Source organism: Zalophus californianus, chromosome 2 (assembly GCF_009762305.2).
Source record: "Zalophus californianus isolate mZalCal1 chromosome 2, mZalCal1.pri.v2, whole genome shotgun sequence".
NCBI classification, from domain to species: Eukaryota; Metazoa; Chordata; class Mammalia; order Carnivora; family Otariidae; genus Zalophus; species Zalophus californianus.
The window spans coordinates 139,540,056-139,552,496 of record NC_045596.1 but is presented as its reverse complement, the minus strand read 5'-3'; the positions used below and the strand labels follow the sequence as shown (position 1 = coordinate 139,552,496).

At 38.5% G+C, this 12,441-nt stretch overlaps 1 protein-coding gene across 4 annotated transcripts in view; it reads right to left on the bottom strand.

The window, feature by feature from the left end:
- KLHL2 (kelch like family member 2) overlaps window positions 1–12,441 on the bottom strand; it is a 97,071-nt gene that overhangs the window by 33,485 nt on the left and 51,145 nt on the right. For all 4 annotated transcript variants that reach the window (XM_027598490.2, XM_027598491.2, XM_027598492.1 and 1 more), the window contains one exon: window positions 9,671–9,833. In XM_027598490.2, the coding sequence (XP_027454291.1) occupies window positions 9,671–9,833 (163 nt within the window). The remainder of the gene's footprint in view (window positions 1–9,670; window positions 9,834–12,441) is intronic.

Below are 12,441 nucleotides of genomic sequence, written 5' to 3'. Positions count from 1 at the left end.
AGGGTAGAGATATGCCCTGACCTGGAGGCAAGGACTCGGAGTGCTGCTGAGAGGCGCACAACCCAGGACGCTGCAGTTTTAAGCAGCACAGACAGAAACGGAGATAGTGTGGCCTGGAGAGCTCACTGAAGAACAGACTGTGATCTCTCTGCTCTGAGGCAGAGAGTTGGAAACGGTCTTTTCTGCTCTGACTCTCAGAAGAGATGCAGAAAGCCGCCAGGGAAAACCGCCAGAGAACAAAAGCCCCCCCAAAACAGTTTTCACTAAGCCTATACCCCCCGACAGGAGGCAGGGCAACTCTGCCCAAACAGGGTTGCCGGAGTAACAGTGCAGGAGGCCCCTCCCCCAGAAGACAGGCTGGGAGAACAAGAGGCCAACAACCCTAAGGTCCCTGTAAAAAAGGTACATCTTGCTTGGGTTGTGGTCAATAATTTGGACTCTGTACATTCCCACAACCACCCCTCAACAGAATGACTAAGAGGAGGAATCCCCAAAATAGTAAAGACTCAGAGATTGTGACTTATGCCACAGATTTACAAACCAATACAGATATAACCAAGATGTCAGAAATGGATTTCAGGGTAACAGTTACAAAGCCCATAGCCAGAATGGAGAAATCGATTAATGGCAACATAAGTGTCTCTAAGGGCAGAAACGAAAGCTGAATTGGCAGAACTTAAAAATGCTATCAATGAGATCCAATCTAATCTAGATACTCTAACAGCTAGGGTAAACAAGGCAGGGGAACGATTTAGTGATCTAGAAGACAAACTGACAGAAAAAAAGGAAAAAGAGGAGGCCTGGGAGAAACAGCTCAAAATCCATGAAAACAGAATTAGAGAAATAAGTGACACCATGAAACGTTCCAATGTAAGAATTATTGGGATCCCTGAGGTGGGGGAGAGAGAAAGGACTAAAAGATATATTTGAGCAAATCGTAGCTGAGAACTTCCCTAATCTGGGGAATGAAACAAACATTCGTGTCCTAGAGGCAGAAAGGCCCCTCCCAAGATCAAGGAAAACAAGCCAACACCTCAGCATGTAATAGTAAAACTCGCAAATCTTAGAACCAAGGAAACCATCTTAAGGGCAGTTAGGGGGAAGAGATTCCTTACGCACAGAGGGAGGAACATCAGAATAACATCAGTCCTATCCAGAGACCTGGCAGGCCATCAGGGGCTGGCAAGACATATTCAGGGTACTAAACGAGAAGAACATGCAGCCAATACTTTATCCAGCAAGGCTGTCATTTAAAATAGATGGAGAGATGAGGGCTTCCAAGACTGGTATAAACTGAAAGAATATGTGACCACTAATCTGGTCCTGCAAGAAATATTAAGGGGGAGAGGGGTCTGTAAAAGGAGAAAGACCCCAAGAGTGATATACAACAGAAACTGACAATCTACAGAAACAAGGACTTCACAGGCAACGTGATGACAATAAATTCATATCTTTCAATAACCACTCTCAACATGAATGGCCTAAATGCTCCCATAAAACGGCACAGGGTTGCAGACTGGATAAAAAGACAGGACCCATCCATATGCTGTCTACAAGAGACTCATTTTAAACTTAAAGATACATCCAGCCTGAAAGTGAAGGGATGAAATCCATCTTTCATGCCAACGGACTGCAAAAGAAAACTGCAGTAGCAATTCTTATATCAAACAAGGTAGATTTTAAGCTAAAGACTGTAGTTAGAGATACAGAAGGATACTACATCATTCTTTTTTTTTTAAGATTTATTTATTTATTTGACAGAGAGAGAGAGACAGTGAGAGAGGGAACACAAGCGGGGGCGAGGGAGAAGCAGGCTTCCCGCCGAGCAGGGAGCCTGATGCGGGGCTCAATCCCAGGACCCTGAGATCATGACCTGAGCCGAAGGCAGACGCTTAACGTCTGAGCCACCCAGGCGCCCCTCTAAACTTTTTAAGTTTTTATTTTTTAAGTAATCTCTACACCAATGTAGGTCTCAAACCCACAACCCCGAGATCAAGAGTCACACACTCGGGATGCCTGGGTGGCTTAGTCAGAGCATTATATTCTCCTAAATTTTCTTCTCAGGGTCTATAAACTCCATAAACTCCTAAGTCTTTTGAGCATTCCTTGTATAATATCACTTGGGGTCTTCACCATAATCCTGGATCCAAATTCAGGGTTTCCATTTGTCAGTCTGTCTCAAAACACATAACCTAAAAATGAACTCAGTTTCATAGATAATTGTCTGACCCAGGAAGAACAGAATGAGATAACCACCTTACATCTTTCTAGACACAGTTACAGTATTGTTACTGAATACACTATCAGCTAAAACTCTAACATCTTTGGATTGGTTTGACTACTACAAGTCTAATACCTGTCACAAAGCCAAGATAAGAAATTCTTCTTTTTCACTGAATGAATTCTTATTAAGCTTACTGCACCTCAGTAAGGTACAGTACAAAATAACAGCTACTGCACACTGGAATAAATATGCACACAGTAAAATGCACCCACAAAATACTCAAAAAGTTATGCTAAAGGGCAGATCATGTCAGAGTTTGGTCTGTTTCCTCTACTCATATCCAGGGTTAGTTTCCATATCCCCAGTCTGGCTTCAGTCACCCCCTCTCTATCTTCATTACCATGGTTTTCCCTTACCAACCTCAACTATTGTTTCTAATCCTTTCACTCACATGTTGACAAATTACTCTGAGAGCTTTCACTGTGACTTCAGTAACTTGCCCTTACTAGTTTATCACTGCTACTGAATAAAGCCAACCTAGTTATGCCGACATTTAATAATCAGTTCCTTTTCTGTAGAAAAATCCCACAACTGCAGGAGGGCATAATTCCCAGCAGTACGACTGTATCATGAATGTGCAATACACATTAAACACATCTATTGTGCATATATGATATACATACATATTCTTCCTTATATATAAGGATTCTCTTCACTCTCTAAGACAGCTGAACTTTCCTGTTTGCTTCCCTTCTGCACCTAAAATAAGATTATCAAGAAATGAAAGACAATCCTTAAGGATTTGTCACACAAGGTCTACTAGGCACGTTAGCTCTGGTCCCTCATCCTAAATTAAGCCCAATGAAATCAATAATAAAAGTCTAAAGTTTTGCTTGATCAGTTTTGCACCCAACGATAAGCTACAAAGTATGCTTTATGTTTGATTTCCCAACACCAAACACCTTTTTGATCAAAATTAAGTGCCGTGAAGAATTCCTATAATTCCTCTATATTCCACCTAGTGCAGAATTCCATCTGAGAAATGAGGGTAAGTGCATGAATAATAACATATTTTAGACCCACAAACAGCTTATCCCTGAGAGACAAAGTGTTTTTGGAAAAATAAAAATCTCCCTGGTCTTCATTATCCTAATTAATAAAATAAATGTTAGACTAGATAACCACTAAGGTCCCTACAAGCGCTAATACTCTGTGATTCTTTCATTCTGAATACTATTAGTCTCTAGGAAAAAAAAAAATTACATATAGATCTCCAGCAGCTCCATTAACACATAACAGCTTTGGTGAAACCCAGAAACAGCTAACTCATCTGAATGAGAAAACTGTCAACCCAAAGCAGAGCAGAGAGATTGCATGTCGCTTACTAGGACACAAATGAGGACCATAATGAATGTAAAAATATAAAAATGATTAATTCTTGTAAGAAGCATCAATTAAGTCGGCATGAATTCATCAAGAAGCACTGTATATCAAATGCTTTCATGGTTCTCCAAAGGAAGAATCTTCCATATCAGTAAATTAACATTGCAAAGACCCTCAGATAATCAGCAACTAGTTTTTAGTATGCATATCACATAGTCAAGGCTAGTAATGCTACTATTAAAACCACTCTCTCAACACAAGTTTCTTTCAAAAGGGCAGCTTTCAAAATCATGGGCTTATTTTGACAGATGTTTACCCTAAGCAGTGATTCCTAGCCTAAATTATAGAATGGTGGGCAAATGACTGAAGCAAACTAATTGCAAAAAAAACCAAATAAAATGTTATAGGAACTACTTTTACAGAGAATAAGACATAATCAAGACACAGTGAATTTGGGCATAAGTGGAATATTACTGGCCTAGAAACTCCTTGCAAGCAGGGGTTAAATTGCACTGAGCCTCTTTAACACCCACAGCAGCCTGGGTAAAGCCAGGCACATAAAGAAGGTAGTTTTGAAACGACTGACCATTGCCTAAAGGACCAAGAGATTGCCAGGTAAAGGGCCAAGAGATTGCCAGGTTAAGTGACATTAGAGAGCAGATTTATGAAGAAATACAAGAGCATGAGGAGGCAGGAATATAGTCAGCACAAAGCTGTTTCAAATACCAACAAGGCGTTCAAAATACAAACAAGGTTCAACATGCCCTGGAACTGAGGTTTAAGGTGGCAGGCGGGTTTATGGAGGAAAGATGGTGGCCACAAGCAACTAAGAACAGGGAATCTCAACCAAGCCAACAGTATAGATCCTGAGATTGCTGATGGCAAAAGAGAGGAAGTAGAGACGGAGGAGACAACCTAGGTGTCAAAGACAGAAGCAGACATGGAGGTCAGGAGAGAGAACAGGCTGCAGAGAATGCTGCAGGCCGCCAGTCACGCGGTGCAGAATGGAGGATGGTGACAGGGACAGAACAACAGTCTGAAGTCGTACCCCTTTACCCACCTCCCCGGCGAGTTGGGAGGGTGGTCCTCTAAAGAAGTTTGCCCCCAATTCTCAGGTTTAGAGGGAAAACAAAGTTTCATTTAAGACAAAGGGAGAAGGAACACACATGAAAACAGCTGGGCATATAAAAAGTGTGGTCATTGTGCAAGCATGGTGGAAAGGCTAAAAGTAGGGCAGTTCAGGCCAGGATGTAAACAGACAACAGGGTTAAGAGCAAGAGGAGGACGAGAAAGAAATTGAAAGTATATCAGGGACTGGAGAAGACTTCTTTTCAGGTTTTCCTGGTACTGGGGAATGCTGAGTGTTCACCAATCCCAGAATTTCAGCTGGAACACTGGCTTGAAAATGATACTGCAAATCTCCCCAAAGATCACTAAGAACTGATAGTAAGTAGCTTCTCAAACTTTTAGTGTAGGGAGTGGTGAAATGAAGGAATGATTAAGAATCTAAAACTGTTCTTTCCCTTAAATGTGTTTGAAATTCTTAAAATTCCACAACTGGCAACTTTTGTTTGTCAACACAGAGGCTAAACAAAATTCATATTTCAAGTTAAAATTAAAACCTAACTTCCAAAACAGTCTGGGACTATTAAAATGCCTTGAAACTAATAAGTTTGGTTTTTATCTCCTCCATATTTTTATCCTGGAGAAAATGCTAAAAACAAAGGTATTCGTGATTTGCAAAACTGTTAAAATATGGACACCGCTCAAAACACATGGGAAGTAAAAGCATCCACAAGCTAGCCTTATCCAAACAAGTCTCTACAACCTGAAATTAGGTGTGAAAATTTTCTTTTTTAGGCATGCAGCAAAAATAATTTCATCTAGCTGTTTAGCTAAGAAAATAATCATTCAAGCACATCACAAAAGCTGATTACAGTCCAGAACACCATGCCTCAACATGCAGATCATTTAACCTGGCTGGTCTGGTCGCCATCAGCTGTCTATGATTTGAAGAACATGTCACTACAGGCCCTGGTGAAGCCGCATGGCCCAGCGTGACTGGCTGTGACTGCCAGCACCACATGGCCAAAGCCACGAGAGTGCAGCAGGATAAGGAGCAAGGATTTACACCCTCCCTGCTCAGGCTTTCTACCCCGCCCACTGGTTTCTCACATTTTTACTTTCTTTAAAAATGTGGTATTATGAAAAATAAGCATGAGTTCATAGAAGAGACTTCCACGGAGCACCTTAATTCTTTCATTATACCTGTACAATTTAATTCAATTATAATACACACGAGAGAACTCATTTCCACTCTGCAAGAGAAAGGAATGAGGCAGATCTTATGTCTAGAATCTCTGGTGAGTTTTCTTTTTTTTTTTTTTAAAGATTTTTATTTATTTATTGAGAGAGAGAGAGAATGGTAAAGAGAGAGCATGAGAGGGAAGAAGGTCAGAGGGAGAAGCAGACTCCCTGCTGAGCAGGGAGCCCGATGCGGGACTCGATCCTGGGACTCCAGGATCATTACCTGAGCCGAAGGCAGTCGCCCAACCGAGCCACCCAGGCACCCTCTGGTGAGTTTTCAAGGGACAGGAGTGCTCCAGGCATGCTTGGGATCAGAAAGTCCCCTGAGGTTAAACAAGCCTTCTTTCCTCTCCCATCCTTTCTCTCTGTCGGCCCCCCTTTCTCCTCCCCTCTCTTTCCATGCCTGTAAGCATGTATGTATGAACCCTTCTATTGCTCTATGTTCCTTCCTTTCTCTCTTTCTTTCTTGCCTAGAAAGGCCTGTCACAGGCCTACTGTCTAGGACAGAAAAATGAAAAAGGAAGGTATTAACTTCTTTAATTGCCACTGTCCCCCTTCACTCTCCCAGACCTTTCCACATGCTCTATGATTTGAATTTGAAAGTAATTTAGGAGTTTGGGTAGATTTTCTGGATGCATAAAGTGCTTGAATTGCAAAAAGAAAGAAAGGAAGGACTAAACAATTATTTGTTCATGGCAGAAAAAAAGACCATTATCTTCCCGTATGAACTCCTTACCTCCCCACCTCCTATTTGCGTAAGATATAAACAACAATCAGGTATTTTCACTAGGAAAAACAACTGTTTTTTAGGATTATTCTGAATTATTTACTTTAGAAAGTGTGTTATTAATATACCAAAGTATATGGAAATAGTTTCATTATATGAAGTTGGTCACTGAGATTTTATTTCTTTAAAATTATAAGAATGAAATAGATAAGAAATAATGACAGAATTGCTTCAAATAATACAAGAGGATGTAAAAATTCATCAAGATGGAGACTTGCCACTGTGTACTTTTCTATATACATATATATATGTATGTGTGTGTGTGTGTGTGTGTGTGTGTATATATATATATAGGATTTCATTAAAAAGTTTACATGTAAAAATAAAAAAACATAAAATAAAAAATAATAACAGAAGAGGGGGATAGTTAATAACAGAGGGGTATATAGTTGAAACAAGATTTTTCATGAATTGACAACTCCTAACGTTTGATGAATAGTACTATTCTATTTTCGCGTGTGTTATAATTTTTCATAATAAAAGATGTTGTAAAATGTTACTTATAAACTCAAGCAAATATAAGATTCAAAAGCATGATATAAAAGCAGTATATCCTTCACTAGACTTTGATTTAAGATATAGTGCATTAGGGGCTCCTAGGTGGCTCAGTCAGGTAAACATCTGACTCTTGGTTTCAGCTCAGGTCATGATCGCAGGTCGTGAGAACTGAGCCCTGAGTTGGGTTCCACATTCAGCACAGGGTCTGCTTGAGATTCTAACTCTCCCTCTCCTTCTGTCCTTCCCCACCCTCTCTCTCTCTCTCTCTCTCTAAAATAAATAAATAAATCTTTTTTTAAAAAAGTAAATAAAATAAAATATAGTGCTTTAAAAATTAAGCATTAGGGGCGCCTGGGTGGCTGGCTCAGTCTGTTGAGCGTCCAACTCTTGGTTTTCAGCTCAGGTCATGATCTCGTGGGTCATGGGATAGAGCCCCAAGTGGGGCTCCGAGCTCAGCAGGGAGCCTGCTTCCCTCCCTCTCCTCCTCCCCACACTTCCTCTCTTTAAAATAAATAAATAAATCTTTAAAAAAGTTAAGAATTAATTTTTCTTTATAATTTTACTAAAAATGACATTAAATTGTCCACAAAAAATTCTTTGCATAATTATGAAGAAGGACTCTACAAACTCATATTTTATAGTATACCACACTAAATTTAAGATTTTAAATAAGAGAAAGAATTAAATCTAATAAAAAATCTTCTAAGCACACAGTACATGAGTTGGTTCTGACAGGAACAGAACTAAGAGTTCCAGTACATCCTGTGAATTATGTGTGGACATCTTTTGCATGAGTCCTGCTTTATTCATTCTGTTCCCAGTCCCTTTCCCTATCTCTTAAAAGTCAATAACGTGTATCAAGTCATATGAGACAACTAGCTGCCCAAGAAAGATATGTTTAACAGTGACTGTTTCATGCAGAAAAAATTATCAAAAAATATATAAGCCTCCTTCATTCTCCCAATATAAATCACTTATAACAAGCACATTATGTCTAGAGTTAATGGATCTTACAAATTTAGACAGAAAATTTTCTACTTAGCTGAAGAACAGCTGAAGAACACTGGAACACATCAGTGAATCCAAATTTGTCTTTGGTTTTTCTTAAAATGTCTCATCCCACTCAGAAGGATTACATGAATATCATTACATATTATAGGCATTCCCCAACTTACAGAAGGGTTGTGTGCTAAAAGTTCACCTGTAAATTAACTTTCTGAAATTCAGATCACATCTTCCCACTGAAAGAATTTTATAAAGGGTAGTCTGACTAATCAGGTCACCCCAAAGAAATCTATAAAATTCAAATTTACTGGACATATTATGTTTCACTGCAGCACTGCAGGGTTTTTTCTCCAACTAACCACTTACCATTATTTCTTTGATAAATACAATAGGGATGCTAGCATTACTCCTCTCCAGTGCTTTGTGCATGCACATGTACACACACACACACACACCCCCCTCTTATCCGGGTCAATGTGCTAGAGTGTCCCTTACTCATCAGAGTAAGCACCATGGAGCAGAGTTTAGACAAGGGGCTCCTGCATTTGAAGGTTGGAGGAAGTTGGGGTTCTCAAGCATATTAAGGGGCAGGGTCATGGAAGGTTCTATAGTAACTGTTCTTATTGGATCTCACAAATACAGGACAGAGATGGTGGGTTATAACTTCCACCAGGCTTATCTTCCCAAAGATGGTTAAAAAAATTAGAAACTTCCTAAGAATCACCTTTAATATGTATTTTTTAAAATGCTTATAAATTCAGAGCAAAATAAACTATAGGTTACTTTTGTGTACTTTACCTAAATCCAACACAATAACAAGAAACTCTGCTCCTCAAATGGAGATACAGGGGATCAGAGGGTCCTATGCAGCAACCAAAGTGATGGCTTCCTTGACAACGGCAATGGGCTGCCCTCTGCCACAGGAGGGTGCCAGCAGGTCCTGAGAACTAGTGTCTAAGGAGAAAGAGGCCTATATTTCGGATCTACTTCTCCACTCTGCCCAAAGGCAACTAGACTTTAACACCTTGAAAATTTTTAAGCCAGAAAATTGTTCTGCTGGATTCAAGAAAAGGGGACACAAAGCGACAGAGATTAAATGACTTAATTTCATATGCAAATATTTTCTCGTATGTATGTTAATTTGACAATTTGAAAGAAAAAGACATAGGGATTCAATACTTGCATAAAACTATCTATTCTATTTTTTAGGCCCAATACCAATTTATAGGTTTTTTTTTTAAGTTCAGAATTTTATAAACATGGTTCATTTCTGCAGTAATACATCGTAAGATTTTCGTATATGTGCTGCCAAAGCGAGCACACATCGTAAGATTTTAAATGTATTATTATAAAGTCCTGATCCAGAAACATGACACAACTTTCTAAAAATCACTATAGAATCCTATCAGAACTCAAGAGTTCCAGATTCCTCTGTCTCAAACTCAGCCGAGGTCTATTCCACTTGCCTGCATAAGTGTTGGCTTTGTTCAGGAGGTCTGTGCATGCATGCATATCAGCAAAAGCCCGAATTCCTAAGCAGTTGACAGGGTGAAGCTGAGACTCCAAAAATTCACAGCAGGTCTTCTTCACATCCTGTAACTGTAACAGACCAGCTGCTGGGAGAAGTACCTGCAACACACAAGTCAGTCCAGTTAGGCAGGTGGACAGAGGAACACTATTTACCACTCCTATACAGATCACAACACATGCAGCCATAACTTATGATCTGCATCCAGCCCCGAATACTCCATGGAAGTAATGGAATAATTATTTGCAAAAAGGGCGATGCCCCACATTCCCATAATTTCTATAGAATCTTTCAAAGATCCCTTCTTGGTCATAAAAATATAAGAGATATCAGATATTAGATTAATCGTTCTTTTTTATAAGCATAAACAAAATGTACCTTTGAATTTTAAAAACATAAATTATTAGGATGCTAGGGAGTGCTATGGTTCAGTCAAAATTTTTTTTTCCCCTCAATCCAAGCAGTCATGACCTTCAGTGATTTGTGGGGAAGGCAGGAGCCCAAAGTAATACATACCACAACAAAGCCTCATTTTGCTCTTCCACTGTCTGAATAACACAACAAACTACTTTCCTTAGGAGACAGAACAATTTTAAATTCAACAGTCTCAGTACAATCAGATAGTTTCTCTAAAATGTAATATATGTGCTAAAAAGGAAAACGCAAAAGATAATTACCTAATATTAACTTTTTAATTTGTATTTGAATAATTCCAAGACATTTTGTATTAATTATGAGTTTTTCTATGGGATCTCACCAGAATCTTCACTATAAACACTATATCCAATACCACAACTGCTTTTCAAATAGGTCAATAATGGAAACATTTTTTTTTCCTTTTAAGCAAATTAGTGTGAAGCTATGCTAAGTACATTTGAAAGTCAAATTAAAGAGGAAAGCTTCATTAAAAAAAGAAGTTCTTGAACATCTGCTCCTCTTTTATAAAAGCCAAAAGAAAAAAATAAAACTCAACTATTAGAACAATGGTTGATTTCAGAAAAGATCACATTAGCATAAAAAAATAAATAAAACCTAAGTCCCTTCAGGAATTGACTCTCATATATGCCAAGCTGTAGACCAAAGAGAAAAAGAGAAAAGAAACAGTAGTTTAGGATATCTTTTATAAGTTTTCTCTACCAATGTAATAAATCCTAAATGTGGACAAGAAAGAGTGTGTTCATGTCTTTCTGTAACACAAACTAGTCTACTTGTTTAAATGAATCACAGAAGTTTTACCTCCCAATCTAGAGGCTGCATGTGTAGTTAACCCACATGTACACAATGAAATGGCCAGAATTAAGGACTGAGAGAATAATTTCATGTGTTTTTAGTGCAACTTCACCAACTAATATTAGTTTTCTCTAAAAAAATAGAAACAGTATCTAGTGCCCTTTTCCTTCTGAATTTAAGAAAAACAAAATGCCAATAATACTGTTTATAGCCAAACCTTTTGTATAATATGTATAGTGTGTTTCATTATGTTATGAGAATGATCTCCATGGAAACCTTTAGTTGTTGATAATTTGCAAATTGGAGGTTTTTCTACACTGGTATAATTGTGCTCTGAAGCAACGTAAAGTACATTCCAAGATGTTTAACAGTGCTGCCATTTAATTCAGCAAACACATACAGTTAAGAAAGTGGTCTTCAGTGTAAGATTTAATCTCTGTGAAATCTGCACAAATACTAACGATCACCCATCTAGTTAGCATTTTCCCACAGACAATACAGTGTGAGAAAGTAGTATTCAAACTGGTGGTAATATAGAAAGACAGGAGCCCTGGAGGGGGGAAGCGGTTGAGCAGAAACGGGCTCACTCATGCACTATTGGTAGGAGTGTATACTGACTCAACGTTGTTGAAAACCAATTTGCCAGTATCAGTCAAAATTACAAATGCACATATCCTCCAACCCAGCAATTTAACCCACAGATACACTAACAAATGCACAAAATCTCACATGCACAAGACATTCATTGCAGCACTACTGGGAATCACAGCAGGAGTTAGGAAAAAGCCTAAATGTCCATTTCAAGGAGACTGATTCAAACACTTATATCCCCTTCACTCAATGGAATGCTCTGCAGTCATTCAAAACAATGAGGAAGCTATATGAATGGGACAGTTTCTAAGATATATTCTTAAGTGAAAAAAATCAGTAATTGATGCATACTATGCTAACATACACAAGTACGCCCTCACTTATATACACATCCATCTAAAAAAGCTACAGCAGCCTTTTAAAATTTTTATTTTGCTTCCTTACCTTCAACTTCATCACTACCAAGCCCAGATCTACCTTATCAGGAGAATGAAATTCATAAAACTGTGGAATATATACACCAGGGACAGAAAAGTTATTTCAATCGTAGGCCATGTATCTGGAAATTCACATATAACTTTTAATTAATGGCAACGATGAGTCAAGTGGTCCCATGGCTGGCAAACAATATATATTAAATATACCTTAAGTGTTAGTCAAATGTATAAAACAAGTTTATTCATAATATCTTTCTGTCAGTAAATCCTTTAAAAATGCCTCAGTTTTATGATGTAACTTTATTAGGACTAAATTTTAATAGCTTAATTATTAATTACATACAGCTTCAAAAACAATGAATAATTGGCCCAGGCTTACTAACATGACCCATGGTGACCATCAGTTGCTCATAATGAAAACAGGAAAGCAGCCAGGGGCACACCAACTTTC